At 38.4% G+C, this 19,773-nt stretch overlaps 2 protein-coding genes across 2 annotated transcripts; both read right to left on the bottom strand.

The window, feature by feature from the left end:
* Window positions 1-1,016: 1,016 nt before the first annotated feature.
* Window positions 1,017-10,113, bottom strand: api5 (apoptosis inhibitor 5). Its single transcript, XM_079449862.1, has 14 exons — window positions 9,752-10,113; window positions 9,063-9,224; window positions 8,883-8,976; window positions 8,699-8,764; window positions 8,450-8,601; window positions 8,152-8,358; window positions 6,686-6,790; window positions 4,521-4,610; window positions 4,225-4,403; window positions 3,579-3,672; window positions 3,398-3,454; window positions 2,986-3,074; window positions 2,723-2,865; window positions 1,017-2,562 (listed from the first exon to the last, which is right to left on the bottom strand). The coding sequence occupies exons 1-14, from the start codon at window positions 9,821-9,823 to the stop codon at window positions 2,483-2,485; spliced, it is 1,590 nt and encodes a 529-aa protein (XP_079305988.1). The 5' UTR covers window positions 9,824-10,113; the 3' UTR covers window positions 1,017-2,482.
* A 698-nt stretch (window positions 10,114-10,811) lies between these two features.
* On the bottom strand, window positions 10,812-18,295 carry prr5l (proline rich 5 like). Its single transcript, XM_079449861.1, has 9 exons — window positions 17,974-18,295; window positions 16,560-16,718; window positions 15,873-15,953; window positions 15,523-15,571; window positions 15,120-15,177; window positions 14,602-14,693; window positions 14,369-14,503; window positions 12,676-12,796; window positions 10,812-12,575 (listed from the first exon to the last, which is right to left on the bottom strand). The coding sequence occupies exons 2-9, from the start codon at window positions 16,676-16,678 to the stop codon at window positions 12,196-12,198; spliced, it is 1,035 nt and encodes a 344-aa protein (XP_079305987.1). The 5' UTR covers window positions 16,679-16,718; window positions 17,974-18,295; the 3' UTR covers window positions 10,812-12,195.
* Between the last annotated feature and the right edge of the window lie 1,478 nt (window positions 18,296-19,773).

Genomic DNA, 19,773 nt, shown 5'->3' with positions numbered 1-19,773 from the left:
TCGTCGTGTCCGAGGTTTTGCGTAAGAGAATTGCATATTTGCGTGCATTGAACTCATATTTTCTGAACATCTTGAACAGGTGCGCACCCGTATGCAGCAATACAGTAGAATGAAAGTTAACACTTAGATCTATTTATAGTTGTTATTAAAGACCTGCTGCATAGCCCATTAGTGTAGATATGTGTAGCCACAACAGGCACACGTGTGGAAACGACTTCATTCGGGTTCCTAGTTGACATGCTAACACTCACTGGCTGCTATATTTAGTAAGCCTGGCAGTGCTGTTACTATTCCAGGCATTGTACATGAGGGGGCGGATGGTCGTCTTCGCGTTTTTCTCGCGGTTCTCCGGCAACGCTTCGGTCGTGTGGCTTTGCACGCGGTGACAATAAATAGTCGTGCACGTCGTGAACGGTCCCACAGAACACGAGCGTGAGATTGATCCCAATTCATAACGCAAAGAAAATCGCTGGGCCTGGCGTACAGAAGTGCGTTGACGGGTTTATTTAACGCGCACCCGCCCCACCTGCTCACTGCAGTATCGTGAACGTTTTGTTTGATATCGTACGCTGTGTTGTTCCGGCTTATTTGCACACCTCTTGATTGGTCGATCGATTTATCACGTCTTACGAAAATAGCCGATCGCCCCCACTGTTGCATCCCGTCTGTTCTTTAATTGTTCCGGGACGTGCTCGCTCGAACCTGCACCGGTCACAGAGAGATCATTCGTTTATATTAAGATACTTTAACGCGTGATATGGCGCGTGACTGATCTGAAGGGGTTAAGGGGACTGATTTGGGAAATACCTAGTCACGAGCGACCGCGGCTCCGTCACTGTCGGCCGGTAGCGCCATCTATCGTCCGAATTGTTTGTGCGCGAGGGCATACTTGTTGCAACGTGCCCTTTGAAATGTTAAGATTTTTTTTAAACAACAATCTTTATATAAAGTAGATGAGAATCGATCTGTGTGACAGACCAGGACTTCTCTAAACACTATAGGAAGAGTCAGGTTTTGTCCGTTTACTATTTATTTTATCGTCACTTTTAACTAATGTAAACTCGCGCTGCTGCAGTGTGGACATGTACCGTGAACACGGAGGCCATCTACTGGTGTTAATGAGGCATTACACAGATAAAACACTTGTGTTGGTTGCTCGGTTGTAAAAAAAAGAAAAAGGCAATTGATCAGTTTGCATTTCTCTTAGTGGTGGAGTTTCAGAGTTTGATGGCACAATCCACTCAAAAATAAATATTCTGTGATCATTAATTCACGCTTGTGTTGTTCAAAATATGTATTACTCTTCCTTCCGTGGAACACAAAAGATGTTTTGAGAAATGTCTCTGTGGTTTTGCGTCCACCTGCTCCAATGTTGTTAGATTATCAACATTCTTCAAAATACCATCATCTGTGGTCTGCAGAAAAAGTCATACATTTAAACACATGAAGGCGGACTATACTTTTCTCTTGCCTTTCAAACTAAAAGCCAATAGCTTGCAAGAGCCAAATGGCATTGTTTTTAGTAGCTATATGTTTCTTTCACTCATCTTTATTTTAGGTTCATTCTGACCTAAAAACAGAATGAACTCATAAACTTTGTTCAATAATCAAGTGGATACAATAGATATTCATATCAGAAACTTAAATGTATTCATCTGTGATATTTGTTGTATTAACATGCATGATATAATTGATGTAGTTTGTCAGTGTTAAAACATTTTAACAATGCATATTCATGAGCAGATCATTCCAACTATTGAAAAAGGCAAAGATTTTTAATGTGTGTGAAAATCTGTCCGAAATGAAAACAACAGTTGTAATACATAAATGTCTTTTCCCCTTTAGTCCAAAACATCAAAATATCTCCTATAAACTATGCATGCAAAATGTTTGAAATGGAATACTCGAATGGAAGCAATACCTGAAAAAGATTGGTTCCTTAAACCCTTTTTTTAGCGATGTATAAACTAAATAAATTCTACTCTACAAGGACAATTTTCAATCTTAAGCCATCTCAAAAATATCTATTAACTTATACAACCAAGTTGACGGCAAACATCAGGGCATAAGAGGTGTTGTACAAACTTAAATATTTGATGTCCTGAAGAATATATCAATGACAGCAATTGATTTGAACCACACAAGTTTATGATAAAATTTTGACTTCTTATAAATTTGTCATTTTGATCCAACAAAAGCACTGAAAAATTAAAAAGGTTAAAAAGAAAAGTATAAACGATGTATCACCATACAAAAACTCCTTAAAAAAAAATACACCTTGGCAGACCTGTTCCACAATGATCCAGGACAAAAAAACGTGTAGCCGCTCTGATGGTGAGGAACATTATAAGATTTTCCAAAACACGCAAGAATAAAACCAAATGAGGAGAAACAAAGGGATTGAGGGTGTCTGAGAGACGCATGAAGGGTGGTACAGATGTTGGTGTGTTGTGGTTATGCTGTTGTTTGCGTTGCAGTCCTCTTAATAAATTCGACCTCGGCTTCTGTTTCCTCTTCCTCCGAAACCCCGGCCCCGGCCACCCCTGAAGCCTCCTCTTTGTTCTGTGAAGATGAGAAATATATATATATATATAAAAATAGACGCAGGTTTGTTTCACCATATTAGAGCAAAGATTTCATAGGGCCAACCACACCTGTTGCAGTTAAATAAAATGTGTTTAGAAAAGACCTGACTAGATATAACGCATAAGTACAAACCCACCATTTGAGAAGTTCCCAATGCTGGCACTGTATTTGCCACTGGGTGGATTGTAGATCTGACGGGCGTCCCTCCTGGGCAAACTTGCGGGAAGCTTCTTTGCTGTCGCTGTTGCTCCCACGTCATCTCCAGACAGCCTCTTTTGACTTTAATACACAGAAGAGATAAAGGAGAAAAAAACTTTAATAAGCAGACAAACGGATGTCAATCTTGAGGACATGAGCAAAGCTTAAAAAAAAGGTAATTTGTGCATTTGAAAGACCCACCCAACCGCTGCTGTTGCCTCAGCTTTCTGTACTGGCTTCCAGGACAGAGTAACTGTGCTTTTGTATGATGGAGGGTTATGAAACAGATCCTAGAGATAAAATTAAAACAATCAGACATTTCCCAAATCGTAACATGATAGTTCATCCAATCATAAAAATTCTGTTATCCTTTATTCACCCTCAAGTCATTCAAACCTGTATATCTTGGACTCTTTCTTCTGAGAAATTCAGCTGTGGTTTTGTGTCCAAATAACAGAAAGTCAATAGGGGCCAATGATGTTTGGCTACTAACATCCTTCAAAAATATCTTCTTTTGTGCAGGTTTGGACACGAGTTTGAGTAAATGACAGAATTTTCAGTTTTTGGCAAACTATCCCTTTAAGAGTCGATTAAAATAATGTGTTTGCCTTACCTTGATTAAAACATTTATGTTGTTGGTGATTTTCAAAGCCACAACTTTTATTTTATTCTGTGGAAAAAATACACAAACAACTGTTGTTATTCCCTGACAGGTGTCTTCTACAATGGGAACATAATGAATAAAGAGTTTAAATTAACCAAAAGCTGTACAAAATATGCAAATCTTACAATACCTCTTCTGTCTTCAGTGCATCTCCGGTTTTGCCCTGCAAAGCAACACGCAGTTGCCGAATATATACCTGCAGTCCCCGTGCAAAGTACTGTAGCCTGTAAAAAATAATAAAGCCCAAGTATTGCACAGTATTTTGAGGTCTTTTTTATCTTTATGTGGCGCACTACAGTTTCATCGGACGTACCCACTGGCCCGACGATAACTTCCGGTCTGTGTTTGGTTATAATATAACAACTTATTTTATATTTAATTGTATATTAATACAGTCACACTACTCAAGTTATTGATCCTTTGTGGAGGTCTACGGAAAAGGTAACCTTGGGCCACATAACGTTTGTTTAAGTTATTGCCGCTGAACCCATCTATAACAGGTGTACACTCCAAGCGGAGGTTATGTAAATTTTGGCCATTGTAATGTCACAACTGCAGGTAGTAGCTTGTTGCAGTCCTAACAAGCAGATTGCTGTAATCCCTTAAAGCGATTTCGGTTAAAGACAACATCTCCCTTTGATGTGAATTTAGCAAATGTTTTGGTTATTCACAACCAGCTACATTACACACGAACCACAAACTTCAATGAACAACACAATTAGATGTCTATCATCATTTTGACTGGTTTAATAAGAGTCCCAACACAAATCACAGACCTGATCTTGAAGTCTTTAAGCTTCTCTGCGCTGATTTTGTCGATGAGAAAGTCGGGTAGTTTTTTGCCCAGCTGATGGAAGCTGAAGAGCAGGCACTCCACATAGCTGAACTGCAGTTTGGGCTCTTCGTTCGCTGCATTCTCTCCATTCTCCTCTTCAGGAGGAAGGGGCATGAACTCCTAAAGCAGAGAGAAAGAAAGAGGGACCGCTGTGAATATCCGCAGAGGTCAGTGAAGAGGCTAAAGTGGAATGCTTGTCAGATTGTTCCATGAGGTCAGAAGTTTTATGTTTTTTACCAGTAGCTTCTCGAAGAGCATGTTGAGGTTGACTTCAAGTTTTTCCATGTCTCCGCAAAATGGACTCATCTCTGCTAATAACTTCAGTACCTGAAAGAGCAAACATCATTTTTTACAGCTCTTCAAAACTAAAAAAACTTAAAATGCAGGAGCATTTTCGAACATTACAGACATTGCCCATTTTTATAGACAAGGCTTGAGACTACTTCCAGACTTTATTGTAAGTTTTAGCCTTAATTGAAAGCAAAGTGCCCTGATATTAGGGCTGCCTCTAACAACTATTTTTATATCGACTAATTTATCATATAATAGATTAAGAATAATTTTTCATTTTTAAATTTGACATTTAAATGACAATGTAGGATTCACAATAATCCTACATTATATCCTGAGTTTATTCATCGAAAATATGTGTTACAGAACAAAAAACATTAAAAGCTCAAGCAAAGCGAACGAAAACCCGTTAATAAAGCAGACTGGCCACAATACCTAATGTAGAGAACAAACATGAACACTCGAGTTGGCAAATGATCATCATATGTATCTTTTTTCACATGCTCTGCGGAGTCAAATTCAATCATATATAAATGCGCGGAAGAAAGTCAAGGTGATGCGGCCATGTCACACAGGGAGGCTTTCAGGAATATACAAAAACGAGGTCAAAATTGTATTTTTGTTAAAATATTTTGTAACATCTTGTCTGTCATGTCTGAAAACAAATTGGCAAAATTTGCTTGTTTTTTGCTGAAAATGTGCAATTCATAGTGCCAAGTTAATGTTCAGGGCTTGCTGGCAAAGGTGAAATAAATTGCCCACATCGTTCCCTCCACAAAAAACACTACAAAGACAGTTCACATATCAAAGTAACGTGTAGAATGAAGGTGTATCAATGCACATTTCCTGCTTGTCCTGTGTAAACTACAGCAGGTTTTTTTATATGTGAGATGGCGGAGCTCGCCACTTGAAGATGCGAGAGTTTACCCCGGTGGCACTGCTGCTCACATGAGCCGCATCCGTAACGCAAACACGTCACATACACGGGATGATCAAAAGTTCATAGATATGCTCATCATAAACAACGGAAAACTTGCTTCACTACTTACTAAGTTGCTGTTTTCTTCAGGGTAAAGCAAACAAGTCTCCATTATAGTGATGCAGTGCTTTAAGCGCTCTTAACAGAGCTCTCATTCTTAAAGTGAGCATTAATATAAAGATAAATTGTGTCTTACTGCTGGAATAATCTACAAATAATAATCACTCATTTAACTTTTATTTTCATTACCAAAATATTTTAACTTTACAGAATGCATGAACAAAGCACATAACCTTGAAAAAATTTGGATATTCAAGTCACTTTTATTAAAATGCCTTCAATAAAAATTATTGGTGTGCATCTTGAGACTAAACAATGGCAATGCCACACTTTAAGATATGTCAGGTAGGGCTGTCGCGATTGGTCGATATAATCGACGTTGATAATTAGTCGACATTGATATTTTTGATCGACAGGTTGCTTTATATTGTTTTACCTTCTAAATTTCCGAGTCTATTCCAGTCTAGGTCAGTCAGAAAAGAGCGCGCACACACCTAATGACTGCTCCAGACCACACATTTACCGACTCTTCAGTTATGACTGGATGTTCTGCTGAACCATTTAGTCTGTCGATCAATTTACTGATATAGATGGGCAAGCTTGGCGTTATATTCCTGTTTTGTCAAACGCAAGGCAACCAAGATGTTCACATTTCCTTGTTTAACTAGGGCATTGTCCTGGGCCCAGTTGCAAAAGACTGCATCTTAACAACTAGTCTCACTGACTAGCAATTAGTTAGGTCTAACCAGTCTTACTTTTCATATTTCAATTAGCACAATCTACATTTTTATGTAACTGATTTAAAGAAGTTATGACCAGTCTCGAAGAAACAAATTAGATGAGGAACTTCTAAGACTAGTCAAAGCGGTTTATGCAACCGGCCCCTGGCTTAAGCAAAGCCTTGTCTGTGAAACTGGGCTTTTATCACCCATAAAATTTGCATCGCCAGTTTACTTTCACGAACATTATTGACATCAATACTGCGTCAGAATTTGCATTTGAACACAACTGTCGCATCACTGTATGCCACAAGCATTAAAGATAAAGACACAATACAAAACACTGTACAGACCTCAAGCTGGATGTCCAGTTCTGCTACAGGGCTGGTAAGGAGACTGAGGTTGGGGAGAACGTATTCACAGAAGTATGTCACAAAGCGGGTAGAATGCACATTTTTCTAAAAAAACGAAAATCACACAAGTATTAAAAAGATGAACATTTACAGACCACTCTCAAATTTTGTAAATATTGTAAATATAGAGTAAAACAAGTAAAACTTTTTTCTTACTTTAATACTATTTGAATTTCAACAAATTACTCCAAACTTTGTCCTAGCATGACAAGCTAGGGTTGGGTATCATTTGGGTTTTTTCTGATACCGGTGCCAAATCAATGCTTTTAAAACTGTACCGATGCCTAATTAGATGCTTTAAAACTGTACCGGTGCCTAAATCGATGCTTTTAAAACTGTACCGGTGCCTAAATCGATGCTTTTAAAACTGTACCGGTGCCTAAATCAATGCTTTTAAAACTGTACCGATGCCTAATTAGATGCTTTAAAACTGTACCGGTGCCTAAATCGATGCTTTTAAAACTGTACCGGTGCCTAAATCGATGCTTTTAAAACTGTACCGGTGCCTAATTCTATGCTTTTAAAAAAGAGCCACAAAACACTGGTGGATGACATTAAAGAACAAAATGTTCAATTAAAAAATACAAAACAAACTCACGATTAAAGTTTAATGTGAAATGAGCATGGACACTAACATTACTAGAAAGACGTTATCGTATCTACTGTTTACCTTGTTTATCCTCCAGTTACAACTAAGTGCTTGCCATGTATGAAATATGGGCCGACAATGTGTTGAATACATCAACAGATTAAGTCCATTTACCGAGAGCCCTCTTGGCTACATTATGTGTGTATTTTGAAACAAACATTATGTATAATTAATAAGTATAATGCCTATACATGCAGTCAAGAGTAAAAAGCATGACAGACTGATGTATAGAGTTCAGACTGACGAATGCTATAAGGTTTTTGCACTTTCACTGCTGTGTCTCGCTCTCGTCCTGTCAAATGCGTTACTGTGTTAAGAACTTCATATGCGTTTTGAATTACTGTCAGTTTCACTTTTAAATTTGCCTAATGCGAATTTGAAGCAATTGAAGATAAAGACTGCACCCGGTGATGAATGCTGATTTAGCGGAGATGGGAGGGAGAGAGCGCACGTTAAAACTGTCTTTCACTACAAATCACGCACAGATCATCATGATCCGTTTAATTATTGTATGAGATGTGTCTGATTTGTATTATCTTAGCTTTCCGACTTTTGTTCACATAAATAAGAGCACGTCTCAATCGACGGCTCAGTCAACATTTAAGTGGCAGCGAAATGAGTCACTGAAATCTGCGTTTTGGTTTGGTCCAGTTACATGGGTAATATGGCACCGGGTTTCGGTGACCCACTCTACATTCATCATGTGACCAGGTTTTCTCAGACATTTGTGGTGCAGCTATAATATGTGTTTACTCACAGAAAAGAGTGGTAAAGCCTGACGTGTGCACTGCAGGAGCCTGTCAACGCTGTCAGTATCTGCAGGGTTAAGGGCCTGCTCAAGGAATGCTTGTTCCACCACCAGCTCCACCAGTTGCTGCCTCCCGCTGACGGTCTGCATGATCTTCAGTCCCGACAGGATACGGATCAGAAGCACAAACTCCTCCCCGGTCACATCCTCGAGAACCTGAGACGATGATCAGATACTTGGTGTCAACTACACATACCAAAAATTAGCTTTCGGTTGCATGTCTGAAACAAAAAATACATCCAGATACCTTTTTAGTCTCCGTAAAGATGTAATCCTCCACCTCTTTTGTCATAGTGTCATCTGGCATAGTTTTCAACTTGGTAGAAAGGAACTTGATCGCCCTTTCTCGTACAATATCTTCTCCTTGCAGGATCTGACTGAACAAGCCTCCCAAAGTACCTTTAAAGAGAGGCATTGACAGAGAAAACAATTAAATCTTGGTGCTATGGCGATCATGACGTAACAAAACTGATCAGTGCTTGGCACTGGATGATACCTTTTGCATCAATTTTGAATATGGAGATCAATGCCGTGTTTACTTGATTGAATTCAGCAGAATCATCTAAAAGATAAGGATAAAAAAAGTAGGATTATTAGTTAGCAATATTTACCAATAACTAAAACAAAGTTTTATTTAAAGCCAAATTGAACAAATGCTTTACAGGTCATCCGTTTAATACCTGTCTGCAAAAGCTGTGTGAGGATGTCCGCAACTCTGGGCAAAGTATCGCCAGCCGCAAATCGCGGGAGTTCTTTGATAGCCTGCCTCCGAATCTAAAATTGCAAAACCGAAACAAAGTTTATGACTTCTAGCATCTCATCGCATGCCACCCACAGCATGCAAATCACAATGTACTTACAGATACATCCTCATCCTCACACAGATCAAGCTGTGCATTGATGGCAGCGTCAGCCAGCTCTGGAAAACTGCTGAAAAATTTGGGAATGAACTGTGCTGCTAGTCGCTTCTCTTTTGGGCCACCTTTAACACCATTCAGAATGACCTGGTAGGCATCTTTATGCTGAAAAAGACAAATATTTAGTTACAAAAACAAATGACCTCTATTACTCCCATAGTACGAAATATAAAAGAAATATACAATTTTCAAACAGCTAATTCCATCATCCAACATTATGCATAGATATCCTGAGCTGTTAATCATGCATCGGTTTGCAATTCAGCAGATCAGCTGAAATACAAATTCCCAAACCTATTAACGTACGCAAATGGCGTAGGACAAGCCCACCGCTAAACGTGACGACTTTTTCTTTACAACTCACTAACATAAAAATAACAATTTAAATATTTTCATAATAAACATTTCTCACACGCATAATCGACCTAAAGGCTCTTCGATGACTTTTCATTCAAAAAGCCCTACAGCCAACCGTTGGGGCTAACATGCTAACACGCTAATCTTCAGACAAGGCCTAATCATATATATATATAACGTTAGCGTTAATATTAATATAAATATATCCCCAGGAGAACATGCCAAGAGTATTATACTTATCCACACACAACACAGATGGAGGATATTTTTTTTACCTTGCTAAGATCCTCTTTCGCGTCGGCGAGGATGCCATAGTTACGATAGAGCTCCTCCACTGTCGCCGCCATCAGCGTGTCGGACCTCTCCGGTGGATTTCAATGAAAATGCGCTTTTGTTGATCTTTTTGTGACAAATGCGTCGTCCACACCCAAATGTTTTTAAACGCGTCACGATATTTAAGCACAGTGGTTATGAGCTGTGAATACGGTGTAATTATGGACACAAGTGTCGTCCTCGCGTACAATACTACAGCTTGGGTTTGTTGCTCTGAGCGGCGCCGCGGGACAAGCTTTTCTTCTGCGCGTTTTGACAGGATTTTACACCTATCACAGCGCCACATATTAATAGCGCCATCTGCAGGATCGGGTGTCTAATGACACACAAAGAGAAAGTTTCTCCAAAAACACATATTCGGTTAACATTTATTCACCGTATAGTTCAAAATCTGTCTATGACTCAAAAGATACTTTGAGAAAAATTGTGCTTTTGTGTCCATACAATGGAAGTCGATGTATTTGGTTAAGAACATTCTTGAAAATATCTTATTTTGGGATCTGCAGAAGAAAGACACGCAGGTTTTGAATGACATGATGTTTAAATGACATGTAGGTCTATAGGGAGCCCGACGGATCATTATTATTAGTGATTCTGGCGGACTTTAAATGAATTAGACTGGCACTGATAATGCATGTATTTTTGTTGTATATATTACAAATAAAATAAGTTTTGATAAGTTTATATAATTATTTTAAAATTAAAATTTGTAAGAGCTACCAGAAGATGGCATCATAGACCAGCGATTCTTTTTTCGCTTCCTGCATCATCTCTACTTTTCTGCACGCGATATCTGCACCCCAATGTGAAGCATGCGCACTTCGAAGGTCGCATACGTCATCAAGGCTATCTTATTTCATTTTAAAACATTACAACATTAACATTTATTCATCAAAAGACGCAATCACTGTTGTTTAATTCTTACCTTGAAATGCAGTCTAACGGTTGCTTATCGGAAAGAAAACCCTAAATAATAAACCTCGATGACGTGCAGCCTTCATTCAGTTTGCAATATTTTATTTCCTTAAGTTATAATGCTATTTATCCGCAACTAATGTTACATTGTGACATTTATGCATTTGGCAGACGCTTTTATCCAAAGTGACTTGCATTGCATTGTACTAAACATTTGTTTCAGACTATGTGCAATCCCCTGGGGATTGAACCCATGACCTTGGCTTTACTAGCACCGTACTCTTACCAATCAGTTACGTAGGAAAGTGACGTAGGTGTCTTGGCTTCACCATGAGGTTAAACGTCTTATACAGTGTAAAGCTCTTCAGCAGATCTCATATGCCTAAAAACTGCCACCAAGTGTCTTATAAACAGGATTTGACAACAACACACAAATCTTCTTAAACGCTAATCTGCTCTGGAAAAAAGCTCACTGTATACTAGAATAAAATGTTCATACTCAGAAACAATACAATAGGCTAGAGCTTGTAAATCGACGTCACAGGCATGTTGAATGTTGTGCCATTTTGGGAGCTTTTGGGTTCAATGCAGTGCGTTTTGTTTTTATTGTTTGATTAGGAAATAACTATGGTAGGTCGGTCTTGCTTTGTTAAAAACTGCAATAGCCGTACGCAGAGTCATTCAGGAAGAGCCCATGGTTCTTGCACTTTCGATTTCGCCATATATCAAACAGAACAAGTAACTGTATCAAACCAATAATAGCAGTGGAGTGTTATCCTCCCAAGATGGCGGCGCCACTGCAACATATGGCGCGACGTCAGCTTCACATTCTCTTTTACAGTTCTTTCAAGCAATGATTTAATTCAACACCAAAACAACATACTTGGATAGAGTACCTCATTTTGTGACCTTTCTTCAAGTTTATTACTTCAAAAAATATTTACAGTTTTATTTGCACAAACCCACAAATTCTTGTTATTATTTTAAAAGAAGGTACAATACCATTGCAATCATAAAACATTCAACAAATGACTTTAATCGTAAACACAAATTTTTAACATATTTGCATATTTTCGAATAAAATTACAAATAAATGAAACTGTATGATCGCTTAGGAATTAAAAATTATATTAAAATTCTAGTGTATCCAAAGGGAACATTATATAATTATAGTTTCTAATACCATGCTTGTACCTCTGTAAACTTGGTTAGCTCACCAGGACGTATTTTCACACAACGTTGCCAGCTCCACGGCAGAAAAGAAGTGTGACTTTCAGTGAGCTTTACGAGGAAACATGTTTTTTTGACAGGCCAAACATAATCCTGCACCTATTTTCATTGAGCCCCATGAGAGCAGCTCCAAGTAGCCTCTGTGTTTTAATAAACAAACATGTTACAGCCTGTCACAGTTATTATAAAATAAGAGGATTGCAGTAGGCGTTTCTCAAAAACAAATCTCCTGCATCGCTTTCTAACTGGTTAGGCCACACTGTATCTCAGCAGTGCTTTGGCCTCTAGGAATTTCCACAGCACCTTGCCTAGAATTAAAAAAAGCAGCTTTGCTACAAAAAGAATTCGGAGTCCTTTTTCTCCCTGTCTCGATGATCCGGGTCACCCCACTGACCTCGACTTTCCCCGAACACATCCTGTTTTTAACAGACAGTAGCTGGATGTCCGAGTCCACATTGGCAACGGTGTGGCGTCTGATACCTCTGGTATTTTCCAAGTAGGCTTCTCCTTCATGCTCAACTAGAGGTGCCAGGAAGGATTCCTGGGCAAATTGTGTTACCGTAATCTCAGGTTGACCACAATGAGGTGTGTTGACCGGTCTCAGGTGCTCCGAATGATCTTCTGCGGAAGAAGATGGTGAGATTTAAATGGTTAGATTCATGGTAACTCCATTGTGCATGAAAAAATAAACAATTGAGCAGGTAAAAGAATGAACAACCACCTGAAGAAGATTCACTTTGGCTCAAGTAGAGGTAGTTACCCAGGTAGGGAGATATAACCATATCCACCAGTTTCTCGAGTAAGAAATACTCTTGCGTGGGTCCGTTAGGTTCATGAATGCCCTGACCAGAGTAAACAAGGATTCAAAATGAAGGCTTATGTTTCAGGAAAGCTGGAAGCTAAAGAGTTACATTTCTGGGTTGAATCCCAAGACAGATGAAAAGTGGGAGTGATTTGGCATCAAAATGATGCATCATTGTGTTCCATCATCATTATGCCCTCAAGCAAGACACGGTATCCCTGTGGTCTCCGACCTTAGCTCTACTTCACGAACAAAGCATACAAATTTCCTTTGTGTGGAAGATCCATATGAAAAAAAATGAATGTCGGGACTGGGTGTTTGGTGTCACCGTGCCACTTAAAATTTCATCTTTGATTACGCTGCCACAAAGCACATATGTGTTCCCACACTATTTCTGTGTACATACAACATTTCTCGCTTCCACAGCGGGAATGTTCTCTGAAAGCGTGGTACTTGACCTCATATGTCTGCTTTATTTTTTCACCTGTGTGTGAAAGCAGCTGACATTTTTGAAGTTAAAAAGGGTCTGTTGAAGCTCAGTGTACAAAGAAAATGATCTTCCCTCTTGAAATGTAAACACTGTGGTGTTACCAAAATATTGCTCATTTCTTTGAGCGGTCCGAGGGCTGTATTGGCAAAATCAACTGTGGGAGCTTTCTCAAAAATGAAAGACAGGGAGTGTGTTTTGAAAAGATTTTTGAAAACGTTTGTTTTTGTCATATGTTTTTCGGTGCCTTTTAAAAAAAGTGTACTTATTTAGCATACTTAAGTAAAGTTTAAGATTTTTTAAAGCATTCTCTTTTGTAGAAAGTATACCAAATGAATTGTGCAAACTAGTTGTATACTGGCGAGTGTACCATTTTAATAATACTTGGGACTAAATTATCTCATGTTTTGGTTTATAAAAGTACACTTTTAAGGAGTGTAACAGTAGTAAACTTTGAGTAGTTAACTAGTTTAGAAATATGTGTTTCGTTTGTACCGTAACTGTACTACAAGTGAACCTATTGTAAGTTAGAAAACCGTAGTTGGTATAGATAGTTGGTTCAATAGTTACAGCACATTTGTTTAGTTGAACAAAATACACATTTAAAGTATACTAGCTAAGTACAAATAGTAAGGTGTTTAAAATAGTATTTAATAGGTTAATCATTTAAAAGAGTCCACGCAACTTCAAGCATACTTGGAATACTTAATATTTTGATCAAGGTATACTTGAAAGTATAATTGAGTAGAAGAACGTATAGGCCAAATAGTCTAAAATATATTAAAGTGTAATTTTAATTTTATTTCTGAGTAGTACATTGAGAAGTACACAATAAGTAGACTTAACTATAGAAGGTTTCATCAGAGGCACATGCTCAAAATTAATTTCCGGTCTGTGTTTGGTTATAATATAACGATTTATTTGATATTTGATTTATATTAATAATCATTTGGATTCATATTTTATTGTGAATTAATTGTAGTAAATTGAATTAAAACTACAGTCAAGTATCCGTTATTGAGTCCAGTCTACCGGAAGTTAAGTTTGGGCCACATCGCTGAAACGCCTATACTTTCTTGTTTTTTAGTTTCATTTATGTGTGAGGTGTCATTAATAAAACCCCACCTGCAGGATAAGAAGCATCTGTGTGATTGGAGGAGGGTATGTGGTGTCGTGAAGCATATTTTCCACAGGAACCTTCAACAGAACCATGTCCCTGAAACCCAGCAGAGCCATTTGCCTCACAGTCAACTCCTGACCCTAAACACAGAGCCAAAAACAACCAGTCATCACAGTCTTGGTGCAGTAATTTGACACTGACCGACTACTTTGAATGGTAGGTGAGATCATTTTAATACCTGCACAGGGTAGAAAATAGCTTGGAGAGTTGGCAGGATCTCCGTGAAAAACCTCACCCACATTTCAGACAGCGCTTGGAGAAGAGTTTCATCTGGGTATGAGAAATGGTAGAAGAATGCAGGGAAGGACTTGAATTAAACACATCTGTACTTACTTAACCTTTAACATTACAAAAGACAGTGATGTTTAAATTGGATGGTTCAGGTGTGTTAAAAGGGCATTTCACCCAAAAATGAATATCTGAAGAGTTTATTTCCAAAATGCGATATGTTTTTATTGTGCATTCCAATTAATATCAATCGAACTGCAGTTGGTTTGTCTTGATTTAAGCCATAATAACTAAACAGATACTAACTATACATTACACAATGAAACACATTAATATGTTTAGCATAATAAAAAACAAGTGTTTAAAATGTTATCCGAGTTATCTCATTTCGGAAACAAACTCATGATTTAGTCATCAAATCATCATTTATACACCCCCATAAAACTGTCCAAGTGGTTCAGCACTTACCATCGTGAAGTTGAATCTTCTCCAAAATGTACGTCAGACCTTTATTCAAGAGCTGATCCTGAATAGAACGAATAACACGTGGTCTTTAACGCTCTTAAACTCTCATTGAAATTTGCTTTCTTATGTTCATGCGACTGAGAATAGGCCCTTTTCACAAAGACGTAACCTAACTTCTGCCTTTTCGCAAAGCAGTGTATCATAACATCCGTCTTCTTGCAACAAACAAGAAGAATAAATTCAGTTTTGTCGGCGGGCTGGAATTTAACAACCGTGAAAATAAACTGACAGAGTACTTATCCTAGCACATTCGCTAATAAAACAACTTCATAATCAAACAGGTACTGTTCAACGAAGAATTTCGGAAGATAAGTGACGTCATGTCAAAAGGGCCTATAGATTCTACCTGAAAATACTCTGTGATGAATGATCCAAGCTCAGTCCTTAGAAGCCACCTATTGAGAAAGTTCAATATATTGATTAGTAATTAACCTTATTAATAAACAAAATTTAAGCAGGGCTTGTTAATGAAAATGATGCTAGGATGTTGCAAGGGTGTTGCCATGTGGTTGCTAAGGTATTCTGAGAGCTTTATAAGACATTTCTATGCAATTGCTAGTGTGAAATGGTCACCCACCCCCATGTTCTTATGATATTAAGTCTTGGTTGCAAAGTTCAACCTATTTTGACTTGATTGTATCAGCGAGTGAAAATGATCTGAGACCACGTCTGTTATCCCGAGTATTGATTTCTTACCTTATGCTCTCATTCAGGGTGTAAAGCTCATTGGTCTGCAGGCTTCCTCCTTGAAACACCTTAATAACAGCCGTCTGAACACTGCAAACATAAAAAAAAGAGATTCAACCTGGAAAAGTGTAAACAAGCTTTTATTTAACCGCATTGACCACTTTGCAAAGTAAGAAAATCGTATGCAAATTGCTGTAATGGAGTTGCACTCAGTGAAAACAAAACTAGAAACGAATAACACTGCCTGCTATTTTCTCCTCACGTTCATTTCTTCGAAGTAAGCATTCTAAACAGCAAGTTTCTATTTGTTTAAAATAACTTTAGCTTGCCAGCAAAATTGTAAAATTTTGACCAACATCCTGCTGTAGGCTTCCTGAGCAAGGGGCATCGGAGGTCCCCTTCCATGAGGAAGTAGTGTAGGCGAAAGCCGCTGTCTGCTTCCTTCTGAATGCCTTTAACCGCATGTTTCAACTGGGTACTCCCCCTTGAAAACTAAATATGGCACTAAAGTCATAAATGAAAAAGTAAGATTTCACTTTTGAGTCACATGTACTGTCGACCTCTCTGCCTCAAAGCTTTAAGGTCAAGCTATCCGAAAGATACAAGCTCAGCAACTTCAAATAATTTTATTTGCTTTCTCAATAAACGTTTATGCATCTATAAAAAGAATAACAAAGAGAAAAGACAACCACCCACCTGTTCCAGACGCTGACATTGGACAGCTGCAATGTTGGCGAGCTGGCATGAAAGCGGGCAAGGTCTGACAGCACGGGCGAGCTCATGAAACGGGGCCTGGGCCTTCGGAATGACCCCATGGTTCAGCTGGGGCGTGAACGGGCAGGTGCCAGTTCAAATCTGGAACAAATTTAAACCAAAAAGGTTTTGATGTCACACAACCCATGAAACTGCTAAGGGAGTTGTTTACCTCAGATAGTGTGTTGTGACTCATTTTGTTTCGATGCCCGTGTCAGAGCGAAAACCACATAGAGCATCTATGAGATAAACAAGCGTGTTTCCTTTGATGTGCAGACTAAGTCGAGACTTCCTGGTGAACTAGGCGCATGTGCTCATGCGTGCCTGCGGTGTCTATCCACGCAGCAGAGCATGTCAAGAGCCAATAAGTTTATCTGACGTCTCTCACAATAAAAAAAAGATCAGTTGCGCAAACGTTAAGAAGAACTCATAGACCATCAAGGACACAATCTGATTTGACTTTACCCAGAATTCTGAGTCAAGGCGTCTTGCTCACACGCTGCAACCCTGACAACATCACAGCTCGATCCCACACACATCTGACACCGGATACCAACTGTAACTTGCAGATTTATCCCAACCTCTCTAATAATAGGTTTTCTCTCTTTCCACATCAACAAACAAAAACAGTCCCACAATGGTAACCACGTTTTTTTCTGAAGAGGGCAAACAATGTCTTCGATTATAGGATGCCTCTGTGAGTTAAATTTGTGTTTATCCACCCAGCACGAACATGGCAATGATGTCATATCAGATGGCACACGGACTCGGTTCCAAAAAATGCCAAGTAGAAGAGCGAGCGAGCTCATTCACAGTCTAACATTCGCAGCAAGAGATTATGAATGAAAATGTTATGCATTCTTACTCACCATCTGCTTATTATGAGGCCAAGACAAGCATGACTAAACAAGCCACGTCTTAAAACACCCACTACTGTTGCTTTATTCAGCTTATTGGTTTATGGACTTGCATGCATAATTTTCAAGAATTAGGATCATAAATCACCCCAAGCAAGACATCACACTTCTTATGGCTCCTTAAGAAGAATTTAAGATCTTTCTGCTTTGGTGAACTCACTAAGTGCTTTGGTGAATCAGGGATTACTGTCCAATGAGAGGCTTGTGAAGCCTTAACAAAACACATGAGGATACTCGGATAATGCAATAAAGAAGACAGCATCTCCGATCACGAGGACTGCTGCTGACCTGCCGCTGAAAGTCAACACACTTCAAGTTCTTTTCTTTATACTGTACGTTGCACGATTGTGTTGAGAGGATGAGACGATTATAAATTCAGAAAAACATGTCATGTGATGCTCTAAATGTTCACGCTCTTGTTCAGTAAATGTTTTACTTACCCGGTTGTTCTTCTCAGTCCTCGAGATTAAGTTCATCACTTCGAATCTCACACATTTCAAAGTTCAATGACGTTTCAACGAGCACACCTATTACAACCCATATCTATGAAATGAAAACGTCAAGTCGTCAGCCCCGCAACTTAAGATTCATCGCGTGAAACCAAAAAGCAAGATTTGAAGGATCCGATGCGAGGAGTTTGTTTTCTGTGGGCGGGGAATGGGAGGAGTTTGACTAACCCTGCTGAGCTGTTTCACACATGCAACAAGTGTGTTTAACAACTGCACGTTTGGCACACAGGACCACACACTACATACAAATGGTTCCCTTAGCATAATCCCTCAGATATTTACAGTCTTTGCTTCAAAGAAAGTTCAAATAAACAGACGACGCACTGCAAACCATTGTATCGTTTTAAGCCAGTCGCTCTCTATTAAAAATGTTTTTATTTAATTGTTTTTACATTAAGCAAGTGCGTTTGATGAGAATGTGATATAAGTTTACGCGATGATGAAGGTCCTGAGTGACGTTTTTCGCAAATTCCTCTAGAGGGCAGTGTTGTACTGTTTGAGTGGGGGTTGTGTTAGAGTTTCACAACACTGTAAAATATTACTGCATATATTCGGCCTTTTTTTGCTGATTTGCCATTATATTATCTGATTTTAGTTGAAATTCTGGAATTAGAATATAAAGGCGTTGGAGGTGTTTTGTATGACATACTTTTTGTGAGCTTTATGAGTCTTTTTCTTTTCAATTCCCTATTTTAAATGAAGTCAACTGGTTGAGGTGATGCAACGTATAAAAATAACATAATTCATGGTAACGATAATATCGTGAAAACAGAAAGCTTTTTGTATATAAATGAATGATGCTATCAGTCGAATTCATATTTTTATGTGTTTTGTTATACTCAAAATATAGGCCTAGTCAACAGAAATGTCAGTTGCTATTCTTCCAACTATCTTTCTTTGTGGTCAACCGAACAAAGAAAATGATCTAGGTTTGAAAGAACTAGAGAGTTAAATAATATTAATTAATAAGTAAAAAATTTCTAATAGTTTGCTGAACAGTTTTCGATACAATACGCGGGTGTTTTAATATCACAATATTTGTCAATATATTGTGACACCGCAGTAATATAGAGACATTTTTAAAGGAGTAGTTCACTTCAAAATTGGCTTTCTGTAGTAATTTTTATTCCTGCTATGGAAAGTCAAAAGGGGCAAATTTTAAAGTGAACTATTCCTTTACACATTCAAAATATTTGAAATGTTGACTTATAAAGTCGAGTTCATTTTATTTGTAAAACTTAAAAAGCAAATTTTTTTACAGTGTCTAGACACTGCATTAGTTCTTAACTGATCACTGCTGATGTGCAAATATACTGTATACTTTATACTTTAATGCATTTATATAACAATGTTATAAAGCTATCCAAAATGAGAGTATGTGATAATTAGATGTTTTGTATCACACAGGTCTAAAGATCTAGTTGTAAAGGTTGCACTAATTGCATGAACACAAAAGCAATACACTCTTCTGGTATTTCTAAGACATGTGGCAATAACACAAAGCATAGAAATAAATAGAACTGCAGCAATTAGTAAGTTCATGTCACCAGCGGTCAACTCATTAGTGTTGGCACAGTCTTCCTAATAGTGGCCGAGAAGTGAGGGTACCGTTGACCTTGACTGGGGGAGTCTTGTGTAAACACTAGTGAGAGATGTTCCCAAAGCTTGTCTTTAGCCATCAAACACGGGGGAAGTGCTCTAAAAATACACCGAACAGATTAATGACTGATC

The sequence above is a fragment of the Barbatula barbatula genome (genome assembly GCF_947034865.1).
Source record: "Barbatula barbatula genome assembly, chromosome: 25".
In the NCBI taxonomy this organism is placed as follows: Eukaryota; Metazoa; Chordata; class Actinopteri; order Cypriniformes; family Nemacheilidae; genus Barbatula; species Barbatula barbatula.
Note: the sequence above shows the minus strand (reverse complement) of the source record. Positions and strands in the feature narration are given on the sequence as shown.

Bases quoted from the DNA above. Each gene is read 5' to 3' on its own strand.
- api5 (XM_079449862.1), bottom strand. From the start codon at position 9,823: ATGGCGGCGACAGTGGAGGAGCTCTATCGTAACTATGGCATCCTCGCC. The intron at 8,359-8,449 runs GTATCTGGATGT...TCATCGTCTCAG, and splicing joins TCTTTACGGAGACTAAAAAG to GTTCTCGAGGATGTGACCGG. The intron at 2,563-2,722 runs GTGGGTTTGTAC...TCATCTTCACAG, and splicing joins CATTGGGAACTTCTCAAATG to AACAAAGAGGAGGCTTCAGG.
- prr5l (XM_079449861.1), bottom strand. From the start codon at position 16,678: ATGGGGTCATTCCGAAGGCCCAGGCCCCGTTTCATGAGCTCGCCCGTG. The intron at 15,954-16,559 runs GTGGGTGGTTGT...TTATGTTTGCAG, and splicing joins AATGTCAGCGTCTGGAACAG to TGTTCAGACGGCTGTTATTA. The intron at 14,504-14,601 runs GTATTAAAATGA...CTCTGTGTTTAG, and splicing joins CTATTTTCTACCCTGTGCAG to GGTCAGGAGTTGACTGTGAG.